The following is a 12,355-nucleotide window of genomic DNA, read 5'->3' on the forward strand; positions in this document are numbered from 1 at the left end:
GGAGGCTTGCCAGTAGCCAAGTCAAAACCCAAGTTACTTCAGTTGCCCGAACATTATAACTGGCCCACAGAACTCTAGTGCTCGAAAACAACATAATGACTACTTTAAATTTCAAATGACATCCTTGAAACCCAGCTCTCAGCCCACTGTACTGTGCATTGTTTTCTTCCCTCACTGAGCAATTTAATGTCAAAGATAGGAGCTGTCAAAGCACCACATAAATGTTCACAGAGACCGTTTTTTACTGTCATTGTTGTCGTCTTTGCAATTACTGCTGCTCACATTCATTTTCTCCTCTTAGCAATGATCCCTGGTAGGTGAGCAAATGAGAACAGCTTGTTTTATTATAGCAGAAAGGAATATTGCCTTCAAACCTTTGTTCCATAGTCAGAAATTCCCTCCATATCCTTTGAATACATTAAATGAATAGAAATTCCCAAGAGGAGGCTTTTGCTGGAACATTCATCTGGGACAGTATGCTATGAAGGCTTCAGGGTGGTGAGCTGACATACACATGTTCCCTAGGAGGTGGTTTTATTTCATTTTTGGCCAACTGGAAATGACTAGCCACCTGGCTATATAACTGTTCTGTACCTAACTTTGGGGGATCCATATAAAAAATGTTTGGAAAATAAATGACTTTGTGAGCACCTAAAATAAAGACATGGAGAACCCACTTACTGGAATAAGAAATCCTTCATGGTCCCAGAGTCTGCTAGCCATCAAGAGAGCATATCTAAAAAATTTTATGGCATATTTATAATAGTTTACTTTTGTTGCTTAAGAAACCAGCCTCCAAATTTAGTGGCTTACAAGAACAAACATGTTCTCTCAAGAGTTTGCAGGTTGTCTGGACTGTTTTTCACTTCTGGGCTGGCTTGGCTTGGGCTGGATGGACTAGGATGGCTTTACTCACAATGATGGGGTCCCAGCTGGATAGCGGGGGTGCTGAGATGGCTGAGGCCTGTCTTCGCATGGTCCCTCATCCTCCAGGACACTGGCCCTGGGCTCTTCCGTGGTGGTAGAAGAGTTCCCTACAGCAAGAGGACAAACCCTTAATGCATGAACACTCTTCCAACCTCTATTTGCCAGCCCATTTGCTATTTTACCATTGGCCAAAGCAAGTCAGGTGGCCTGGGCTAGGGTGTGCCTGAGAAGAGAGTAACCAATGGTGTGGACATGGGGACGGGAATTATGGAGGTCATTTTTCACATACTCTGACACAGTATTAACAGCCAATAATTTCAATCCAAGAAACCAAAACGATAAATTACCTCATGCAGAGACTCCAATATAAGCCTCATGGTGTGTTTAATGCTCAAAATTCAGGATGATATTGCCCAAATATTATATTACTCCATGGGGAGGAAAGTTCACAAGAGATTTCTAGATGGTTCAGACCCTGTTGCTTCTGCAAAATCAAGAAGGACACCCCTTGGTATCATGAGACTGTGACTTATGCTGGTACCCAGCACACAGGGGACATGAATTCTACCTATGTGATTTAATAAGCTTTTTCTGACTGACCGATTTATCCCCTTTTTATGAGTCTAAAGACATTATACTCTTTACCTGTGACTTGTTGCTGTTGTTCCCTTTAATAAATTAGGCCTTGGTGGTGCATGTAGGATGTGGTTGAGTGTATTCACGTGTGCGTATAACCCCACTGCACCTGGATGTTCCCGCTGATCAGAGTGCAATCGCATGAGTTCCACGCACCACTCTGGTGTTCTCAGGGAGATTACCCAGAGATACCAGACTGCAAAGTTCCCGGAGGGAGTAGCAGCGGCCCCTACTTCCGTGGTTTCTCCCTCTGAAACGAATGTGTCTCTCCAGTTCTACCATGTTGATGCCTAGTAAGAGTTGGGAGAGATGAGGAAGGCTAAGGCTGGGAAAACAGGCCCAGATCCCTCACACGAAGCAGTAGTTTCAAACATCTGCTTAGCCATGTGGTTGGAAAACCATTTCTTAGAAGAAAATCAAAGTTTGGAAAAATTCTTTTTGGGGAGGGGTTAGAAATGGATGGGGCGCATGGGAGCAGGCGAGGTGTGAGCAGAGCTCCGCTCTGGATTAGGGAAGAGGACACAACTATGAATCCCCCACCCCATCCCGACTCTGCTGAATGGGCTGACGAGACTCAGGGGGCCTGTGTTTGCCTGAGGAGCGTTCAGAGTGAGCGCCATGTAAACAACAGCCTGGGAGGCTGGCATGGGGCCCGCAGTTCAGGTAGAAACATGTGTGGACTACATTCTTGCCAGACCTACATAATAACAATCACCACGACCTGTTATGAATGGAGAGGACCCCTTCCCGGCAAGGCACATGCCTGTAGCTATGAGCTTGCCACCGACAGAGGCCCCAAAACTGTAGGAAGTTTGGATAAACCAGGAGAAATGATTAATGAGTAGAGATGCTGCAGAAAGAGTCATGTTTTTGAGATTAAGAGCTTAGCGCTAGAGCGCAAGTTTTCCTTTCTGTTGCCATTATGACCTTAGATAGTCACCCAATTGCTCCAGGACTTAGTTTCTTACTTTTAAAAAAGACGAATTTCGTGTTGATAATATACCAACCTTTCCCACCCCTCCCACACTCCAGGGCCCCCAGCCTGGTCTGCTTCTCCTTTTTCCATACTGTTTACTGACTTCCAATCTACTATGAAACTTACTCATTTTTTTCTGTTTACTGATTATTGTCTGACTCTTCTCACTGAAATATTAGTTCTACCAGGGCAGGGAATCTCTGAAAGTTTTATTTAATGATATATCCTACCTATCTAGAAATGTTCCTGGCTCAAAATACATATATATTGGGGATGGCTGTTGACCTTAAAGGACCATCTCTAGCTTCACCATTCTGTATAGGTTATCTACTTCTGTATAACTAGACATCCCGAAACTTCATGGCTTAACACAACAGCAAGTTTATTATTTCCCATGAACCTGTGGCTCAGGAGTTCAGGCAGCGCCCCACTGAGCAGTTCCTCTGCTCCTGAGGGAATCAGCTGCATTCAGCTGTCCACTGGAAAGGGCTCGAAGGTTCAGGAAAGCTTCACTCACATAGTTAGTGTCATGGGTCCTTGATGTGGCTCCTCTCTTTCCATGTGGTGTCCCATAATTCACAGGTTTAGCCTCAGCTTTTTTCACAGTGACTAGATTCCCCAGAGCGAAAGTCAGGAGCTGCCAGGACTCAAAGCCAGCACAGATTCTAGGAAAGGGGAAATAGTCTCTCTCATTCTCTCTCTCTGTAATTGTGTGCACAGGGAGAACTAGTGGTGGTCATCTTTGAAACTATCTACCATATTATTGCATGATGCCATGCTCTGCAAATGTATGCATTCTCAATAAGCACTTACCAGGCACCTTCTAGGGGTCAGGCTCTGGTTATGGGCTAACCACCTCAGTGCCCAAAACCTGGGACAGAGTCCCTGCCTTCATGAAGCCAATCCCTAAAATGAACCCTGGGCCTTTAAGCCTTTTGACTCCAGCTGGCATCTGGTCTCTTCCAACAGTGAGAACGATGGAAGTGGACAACTAGCAGGCTGCATGACGGGGCGGATTTGAGAACTCTTTGGGTGAGGCTGTGACCGTCTCTCTGGCTCCCTTCCAGATTCCACAGATGGTGAGGGCGACTGGAGTCTCTGGTCTGTCTGCAGCGTTACCTGTGGGAATGGAAACCAGAAGCGGACCAGGTCTTGTGGCTACGCATGCACCGCAACGGAATCTAGGACTTGTGACCGCCCAAACTGCCCAGGTGGGTTTATGCAGGGGTGTGGCTCTGAGTTCAAGGGAAAGCTTTAAATCTGTATTTAAAAATTTGTAGAAATTGACTTTTTATAAAAGACAATTATTTCCCTAGTAAGAATTCTGACCAGAGTGAGACAAGAGACAAATCATATGCTTAATGGATGAAAAGATAGGTTTTCTAAATCTTAAGCACAACTGCAGTAGCTGTGACCTAGAAGACAATGCCACAGTGTACTTACTGAATTTAAAGGAGGGACTCTGATTAACTTGGGTCTTTGATATGAGATTTGTTGTGCCTTGAAGAGACACATGAAGATAGCCATTCGTGTTCTGATAAAGAAGCCAAGACGAGAGGCTTGACAGCCATCTGCAGAAAACCCATGCATTTGGCCCTATCCTAATGCCTGACCCTTGCTGATGGCTACCAAGGGAGCAAATTGGGGCAACTTGGCAGTTAAGTATCACTTTAAACTGCATTATCAGTGTTTTGAAAATGAAACTAATTGCACACTTGTTGAGAGGCCATGTTAAGGATGAAAAATAATTTTGACTCTCTGTAGCCGTAGTTGTCACACCATGGCCTGTTTTTGTATGGCCCCCACATTTGTAAAGGGTTGTGAAGAAGAAGGAAAAGGAGAAGAAAAAGAAGAAGAGGAGGAGCAGGAGGAGGAAGAATATGCAACCAAGCCCGTATGTGACCCACAAAGCCTAAAATATTTACTCTCCGACCTTTTACGAAAAACGTTTACCAACTCCTGGTCTGTAGTTTCACATTTACTAGGTGCTCCCCATTGCCAAGTAGAATACCAGCCCAAAATAATACCTTAGGCTCTTCCAAGAAACCACGTATTCTAAGAAATTCAAAAACAGAAAATTTAATCTCTGCACCGAGGACTTCATTTTTTCTACCCCCAGAAACTCTGTTCTCAAACCTAAGGCTGAGATTTGGGACAAAAAAGAAGCAGAAGAGCATAGGGGTTTCAGAGAAAAGAAAGGAAGGACCAGGTTGGGCATATGTATGTCGGCAAAGGGGTATGTGTAGAAAATAGGGCTGAAATGTAAGAAGTGGCAGTCCTGGCTCCCTGTCAGCCATGCAGATGCAGTTCAGAAAGTGGAGTAAACATCAAGATGCTTTTCCTGAGTGAATTTCCTAAGTGAAACTGAGTTGGAAGCCTGGTAAGATGGGATTTGGATGGATAGAAATAAACCAATAAATAATAATATGAGAAAGAGTACATGAAGAATATGAAGAAGAAAGAGAAGGAGAAGCTGGAAAAAAAGGAAGAAGATGATGAAGATAAGATAGAGCAAAAGAAAATGAAGATAAATGTGAAGAAGATGAAGACAAAGAAGATAAAGAAAATAATGAAGAAAAAAGTGAAAAAGATAATTATGAAGGATAGGGTTTTTTGAGCACTTCAGTGTCAACAAATTTCAAAGGACTTTATAAGTATTTTTTCACTAAATTCTCACAGTAGCCTCATGAAATGGGTGTTTATTATTGTACCCATTTAACAGCTGGGGAAACTGAGGCACAGAAGTTAACTTGCCTAGAGTCAATACAGGCAGCAAGTGATCAATCTGGAATTGGAATCTAGACCTCTCTGATTCCAGAGTCTATGTTCTTAACCATTAAATTATCCCCCCTTTAGCAGGAGGAAGAGTATCAGGCTCAGCCAAACATGGATACAGACAGTATTTAGTGTCAGGCGTGGGAGCTTGCCTCTTGTTCTCTCTTCCAGAACTGGCATCCACACCCAAGATGGTAGATTGAGATACTTATGAGGGAAAGGTCCTTGTCTACCACCATTTTGAATGTTGCCTTCTCGTTTGCTTTCAACTGTGAGAGCAGCGTGGCCAGCAGCCCTGCTCGTACATTTTCCTCTCATCTGACCTTGCCCTCTTTCTATCGTTTCTGCCTCTCTGTTCCTTGTTCTTCCAGTTTTTCAGGGTTCCCTTGGCACATGAAGGATTTTTTTTTTTTTTTTGCAGTATTTCTTTCCTTATTTGGTGTGTTGATTCTCAGTCTTATTGGAAAGAATCATGGGGCAGACAAGTCTTCCTGGCCTGGCAGTGGTTACACTGTAAAAGTTTGTTCTCTAGGTCAACCCTATAAATAGGTTCAAGGGGCTTCACCTAAGATCAGAGAGAGCCCCTTAAAGGAAATCAAGTCATGCCTACCAGGCAGCCAAGGCTCTCCCACAACTAGTCTATCTTCCACGACTCCTGCCTCTTCTGACTGCCTCAGCTTGCACAGGATTCCTGTTTGTAAAGGAAGCCTGGGTGAGGTAGTAGTTTGGAGAGGGGAGGGAAGCCAGGAAGTTTGAGGCAAGCTGGGTTCAGTCCCTCAGAGCAAGTAAGGACAAGCCCAGCTTACTCTTCTTGAAGCATCATCAACAATGCTGAAAGTCCCGGACTATGAGATGCCTGGTCTTTAGCTATGGACTGCTGCATCCTCAAAGTGAACTATACAAATATCCAAGGAAAAAGTATCAGCTAACACTTAGCAATCACTATTCTAAGTGCTTTCTTTACACATAACTTATTTAATTCGTTCAACTCTACAAAGTAGGTTATTTATTTCTCCCCATTTTATAGCTGTGAAAACTGAGGTACAAGGTTAAGTGTCTTGCCCAAGGTCACACAGCTAGTAATGCTTTAAGCCAGTCGGTCAGTCCTTAAGATTGGTATTGACCACTAAACAAGGTAGTAACCACTGCCTCTAGTTTAGTTTGTCACCCTAACACCACCAAATAGACAGGCATCTTGACATGTATCCGCCACTGTCCAAAACCCCACTCCTGGGCCTAGTGAATGAGTTCCTTAGGACTCATTCAGGCACATTTGGATCTGATTTCGTGCTGCAAATGGTATCTGGGGTTTTAATATATTTTATACTCTACTACCTGCTTTTTACTGTTTCCTCCGTTGGCAAGTAGTCATAAACACAAAAAAAGGCTTTGTTCAGGTGTACTTGTTTTTTGAATTGGTAGGGGGTGTGGACTTTTTCCATATAACTAGGAGAAAATGAGCTCCTGTCTGTGTTTAGGAATTGAAGACACCTTCAGGACAGCTGCCACTGAAGTGAGTCTGCTTGCGGGAAGCGAGGAGTTTAATGCCACCAAACTGTTTGAAGTTGGTAAGATTTTTTTTCTTTTTTATCCAAATATTGATTTCGTATTTTGGAGATTCCTTTTGCCTTTGCAATGTCATCCTCAGATCCATTTAAATGTTTTGTTTCCCCTCTTATGGGGTCCAGTTCTCCCAGCATATTTCTTAGACAAAGTCAAGTTTCTTAACGCAGTACTGCCTCCATTTTCTGATTTGTAAAATGGTGTGAAGTACTAGTTCCTACCTTATAGAGTTATTGTTGAATTAAATAAGTTCATATTTGTAAAGCATTTAGAACATGTCCTTCGCACTGAACATTTATGTAAGTTTGATAGATAAAAATAAGTCAATGGATATTCTATGGGTACATGAATTATGATTACCTTCCCCCTAGAGGAAAAATACAAAGGCAGTTTCTGAGGACTGAATTTTGTTTCTGAAGACTCTGCCCTCTGAAGGAAATCCCCACTGGCTTTAAAGATACACACTTCCGAGGATGGAACCTCCATTCTATTAGCTACTGTTCAGGGGCTTGCAGGAGTGGAATCATAGAACTCAGAGCCAAAAGGAGCCTCAGCATATCCCTGCTAGCAACACCCGGGACCCTGTGCTGTGTACTTTCTGTGTTCCCTCCCATTTGACCGTCATTACACTTTATGAGACAGATGCTACTGTCATCCCTAATTTAGAGATGAGAAAACTGAAGCACAGTGAGGGAGAATACCTTGCTCGAAGTCAGAGAGCTACTCCATAGTTGAGTTGGGATTCGATCCCAGGCAGTCTAGAACAAGCGCCCACACTTTGCAACCATGCCTCCCTGATATCCAGGGACATACCCCATGTCTCATCTCTCTCTTCCTCATTTCACTGAAGAGGGTCCCAAGCCCTCCTCCAAGCTGCCCTCTCATCCCAGCGCCCCCTCTCCCTACCCTGCTATCCTCCCACTCCCATCCTGGCCACTTAGTTTCTACTCAGGACTCCCCCAGTCTCCCAGGCACCTGGGGCAGAACTGGTAAATCATCTTTGATGTCTTCTTCTCTTTACTCCCAAGCCCACCAAGTCCTGGTAGCCCTGTCTCTCTGACCGTTCTTGCTCCAACCTGCTGTCCCCTTCCAGAACATTGAATCTGGACTTTTAGAATTTACATCAACACTGAATGTATCTTCTTACTGTATAGCTCAATTAATAGCTCACTATCACTCAAAAACCATCAGTGGTTCTCTAGGGCCCTCTGAACAAGCCTAAACTGCATTGAAGACCACCAAGAACTGACACCAACAACCTTACTTCCCCATAACCTCTGCTCCAGTGAAACTGCGTATGTTCCCAGCCCACAGACAACCCCTGCAGATTTTTCTGCTCAACCTTGGTTTGCACAAACGATCACTGTTGGCTTATTTACTTGGGCAATTATTCCCTGGGGCAATGCAGGACCAGCATTAACATATTTTTTGGTTTTTCAAATGAAACCAGGAATCTACATAAATAAGTGGAATCACTTAATTCTTAAATGTTAGCAATTAATTCAATATTCTTAATACCATAAGGGCCAAACATAACACCTCTGGGGACGGGTTCTGGCTCAAAGCCTACAGGTCAGTGGCCTCTAGCCTAAATGTTAAGTTCCCCTAAAAGCAGGGACGACCAGCCCCTTCCCTGTGAAGCAGCTTATCACATGGATTTGCATACGATGGTCGTTATTGTTTGGTGCCTAAGGCTAAGAGGTTAGGACACTAGCTTTAGTTTAAACCAGTCAGTGAGGGGCAGAAATAAAACTGGGTCCTGCAAATATTCCTTTGAGGCATTTTCCACCCCATCACCATTACAGAGGCGATTTAAAATGGCCCTCTGAATTATTGTTAATTTTATTATGGGTGATAATGGGGTCCTGCTTAACCCCATATCTCCATATACTTTTTTTTTTTGTAGATGCCTACTAAAACTTAGGGATAATAACATCATATATTTCCCAAAAAATGGAAAAGATGAAGCACATATAATGATGGTTAAATCTAAGTGGTGGCATTTAGGTAGTCAAGTTCAAAGTTCCCAAGTTCAAGGGAGGTAAGTATGACCACGCATGGTCTGGTGGTCTAGGGGACTGCAGGGTGTAGACCCTGGGCGGGGAGGGGTAGACTTCAGTGTCATCCTGCTGTCAGTTTTAGATGTGGTGAGAGGGTTTCTGTGGCCTTTTTCAGACGCGGACAGCTGTGAGCGGTGGATGAGCTGCAAAAGCGAGTTCTTAAAGAAGTACATGCACAAGGTGATCAATGACTTGCCCAGCTGTCCCTGCTCCTACCCCACCGAGGTGGCCTATAGCACAACGGACATATTTGACCGTATCAAGCGCAAAGACTTCCGCTGGAAGGACGCCAGTGGGCCCAAGGAGAAGCTGGAGATCTACAAGCCCACGGCCCGGTACTGCATTCGCTCCATGCTGTCCCTGGAGAGCACTACACTGGCTGCCCAGCACTGTTGCTATGGTGACAACATGCAGCTTATCACCAGGGGCAAAGGGGCAGGGACACCCAACCTCATTAGCACAGAGTTCTCAGCAGAGCTCCACTACAAGGTGGATGTCCTGCCCTGGATTATTTGCAAGGGCGACTGGAGCAGGTATAACGAGGCCCGGCCTCCCAACAATGGACAGAAGTGCACAGAGAGCCCCTCAGATGAAGATTATATCAAGCAGTTCCAAGAGGCCAGGGAGTATTAAAAAGATGCCACCTCTAGTATTTGTGACACAAATGCACTGCACTGATCTGCTACCTGGAACAGAATTCCTCTTATCCGCACACGTGTGTATTTGTATATACCACATGAGTATTTTTCATAAATTACACTAGGGATGTGCGCCAGGCCCGGTGACTGCCATCGGAAGCCACCCTTACAATCCGCAATGCCCACAGACCTCCTTGGAATTCCTCCTAGAGGTGACGTGGGCAGGAGGGTGAGGACAAAGAAGCCAGAAGAACCTGGAAGCCATAGTGGGTGGGATTCAAGTCACACCCAGGTCCAGTGTTTCCTAGAGAAGCAAAGAGGGAAAGAGACTGAAGCTGTAAACATTATAAGTTTTTATATATAACTTATTTAATATGAATGTGACTTAAGCGTAACCTTTTCTCTGGAGTTGTCATCGTGAAACTGTTTAATCACGTCTGTGAGAGTTCAGACAGGGCTTAAGAAGGTGGAAGAGAAAGGGGATTTGTAATGATTTCTTTAAAAATAAATAACTCAGTGGAAGTATATCAAAACAAGAAAAGGCCCACCTTAAACCAAATATTATTTAGTCATGAGGCACCTTGCTAAATCTCAGTTCCAAAATGCCCTTGCATAAGGCTGGGTAGGGAGTGGGGGGTGGGGGGGGGGGGCAAACGGATATTTTGGGGATGATTCTGAGGCCTGGTTTTAAATAAGCTTTAAAGTAAAAGGCCAATATTAGCATAATGTTTTGATTCTACTAAAAGGCTTCAGAATGGCAGAATTTCTACTTATGTCTTACTAAGTCCAGAAGGCTGCGGTAAGGACGGACATAATAACAGGGACTAGCACTTTTCCAAAGGAAAAAAGCGAAATAAATGGGAAAATAACATGGACCTCATTTCATCTATCTTATTTTAATATCATCTTAACAGTCTTTTCCTCCACCAATATATTCTCAATAAATAAATATAAAAAGAGGAGGGAGACTCAAGTCTATGAAATCTGAATTTTTTTATGTTTTAAGAAAGGAAAAAAAACTACATTATTTTTGTAAAGTATTTATTAAGCCATTGATTCTTGTGTATCAAGCAGTTGTTCTGCAGTGTGGAACTTAGGACAAATAAAGAGTTGGTTCTTTACTTGCAAAACTCCAGGAAAAGAGAATATATAATGAAATCATAATAAAATGCGTTACCTACAGTAAATGTGTTGTCTGCAAATATTTATTATACAAATACCATAAACAACCCTGGTGAAGCAGGGCTTTGAGGCAGGGGAGAGGAAGGTTCAAACCAGGTGGGAATAAAAGACTCATTGATTGGCATGGTGAGGGTGGTGTAAGTCACAGCATCTTTGACACCAAGAACGTCAATCCAGCCCCCAGGAGGTCGAAGCTCATTGACATGTGCAATTTTTTGCCCACCCAGCACTAAGAAAGAGCTAAGGAAACTAAGCCGGAGCAAAGGCTTAAAACAGCCCAGGTGAGCAGGGCTGTTTCCAAATAAAATTCTGCAATTATGGTAGTGAGTAGAACGACTCATTATGCAAATTGTTTCTTTTCCAGATGACAAAAGCAAAACTCAAATAAAATAAATCACACTGGACCCATCTTTCATTTCCTAGCCCAGTACTCTTTCTCCTATATCAGTTTTTTGGTGTCCTCGTATTCCTGGTATCTTTGCTATTCCAAATAGCCCCACCTGTAGGTTCTCCTAATAAGATCATGTTCATACTGAAAAGTTCTTGTCAGTCATTTACACTTTAGAATGAATTATCCATGTATTGCCCTCTCTTAGGATATTTTAAATCTATTTCTAGTTATAAAATAAGAAGCCTTATTATATATTCAGATCTGAAGGAATTTTAGGCAACTAAACAGTAGAGGGAGAATCAATAGGGAAGCAGATTTGGTTTCTAGTAACAGGAAAATTACTTTTGCAAAGAGAGTTCATTGCAATGAAATGCCATACCTTTGCGGTGGTAAGTTCCCCGTCAGGACAGGTATGCAAGCAGAGGCTGGAGATGATACACATGAAAAGCTCGATTGAAGTGATGAAGAGAGACAAAACATATACAGTAATAACACCCTCTAATATGTGTTCTATTAAGGGCAAGTGCAAAGTATGATGGGAAAATAAAGGCGAAATCAGTGAAGTACCTGTTGCATCTAATGGAGGAGTAATATTTCATAAAGCAGCAAAGGAGGAGGTGGAAGTGGATACATTTAGAGTAAGAAAATAGTGTGGACAAAGGCAAGCAACTAGGAAAGAGCTTGGTGTTTTCTGAAGACTGGGGTGTTTAGAGTGATAAGCAGAGAAACAAGAATAGCAAGTAATAGAGCCATATCTCAGGCATTTTTATTAAAGAGTTAGCACAGAATATTAAAGGGAACAGAGCTCTTTCCCACTGCAGTGAAAGTGACTGAGATGAACCATGTTTTCCGTGGGCTATTTGTCTTTTCTTATCAGACCTTGCTGACCTAATGAACTGAGAGTTGGAAGACGGAGTGAATTGCAAGTAGGAGAGCTCCTGGGAACTTTGTCTACTGTATTTCATACATCATCAGGATATTGTCACACCTCTGGAAATTTGCTAAACTATAATCTGCCTCTTCAGTTTTCAGTCCCAAAGCTCTAGGAGGCCAGGGAGTGATCCTCAGAAATCCAGACCCCTCTGTTCAGGTTATCTCATGAGACAAGGAGACCTTATCTCATTCAATACAGGGCCCCAAGCCAGCCCCAAGGTAACCCCAGGTAATTAATTCCCTCACGGAAAGTAGATCATGTGTTCAAGGCTAG

At 43.2% G+C, this 12,355-nt stretch overlaps 1 protein-coding gene across 1 annotated transcript in view; it reads left to right on the forward strand.

The window, feature by feature from the left end:
* Window positions 1-10,191, forward strand: part of ISM1 (isthmin 1) — a 68,894-nt gene extending 58,703 nt beyond the window's left edge. The window contains exons 4-6 of the mRNA XM_033095298.1: window positions 3,607-3,750; window positions 6,793-6,882; window positions 9,053-10,191. Of these exons, the coding sequence (XP_032951189.1) occupies window positions 3,607-3,750; window positions 6,793-6,882; window positions 9,053-9,570 (752 nt within the window). The 3' untranslated portion in view covers window positions 9,571-10,191. The remainder of the gene's footprint in view (window positions 1-3,606; window positions 3,751-6,792; window positions 6,883-9,052) is intronic.
* Window positions 10,192-12,355: the final 2,164 nt, after the last annotated feature.

The sequence above is a fragment of the Rhinolophus ferrumequinum genome, chromosome 23 (genome assembly GCF_004115265.2).
Source record: "Rhinolophus ferrumequinum isolate MPI-CBG mRhiFer1 chromosome 23, mRhiFer1_v1.p, whole genome shotgun sequence".
NCBI lineage: Eukaryota > Metazoa > Chordata > Mammalia > Chiroptera > Rhinolophidae > Rhinolophus > Rhinolophus ferrumequinum.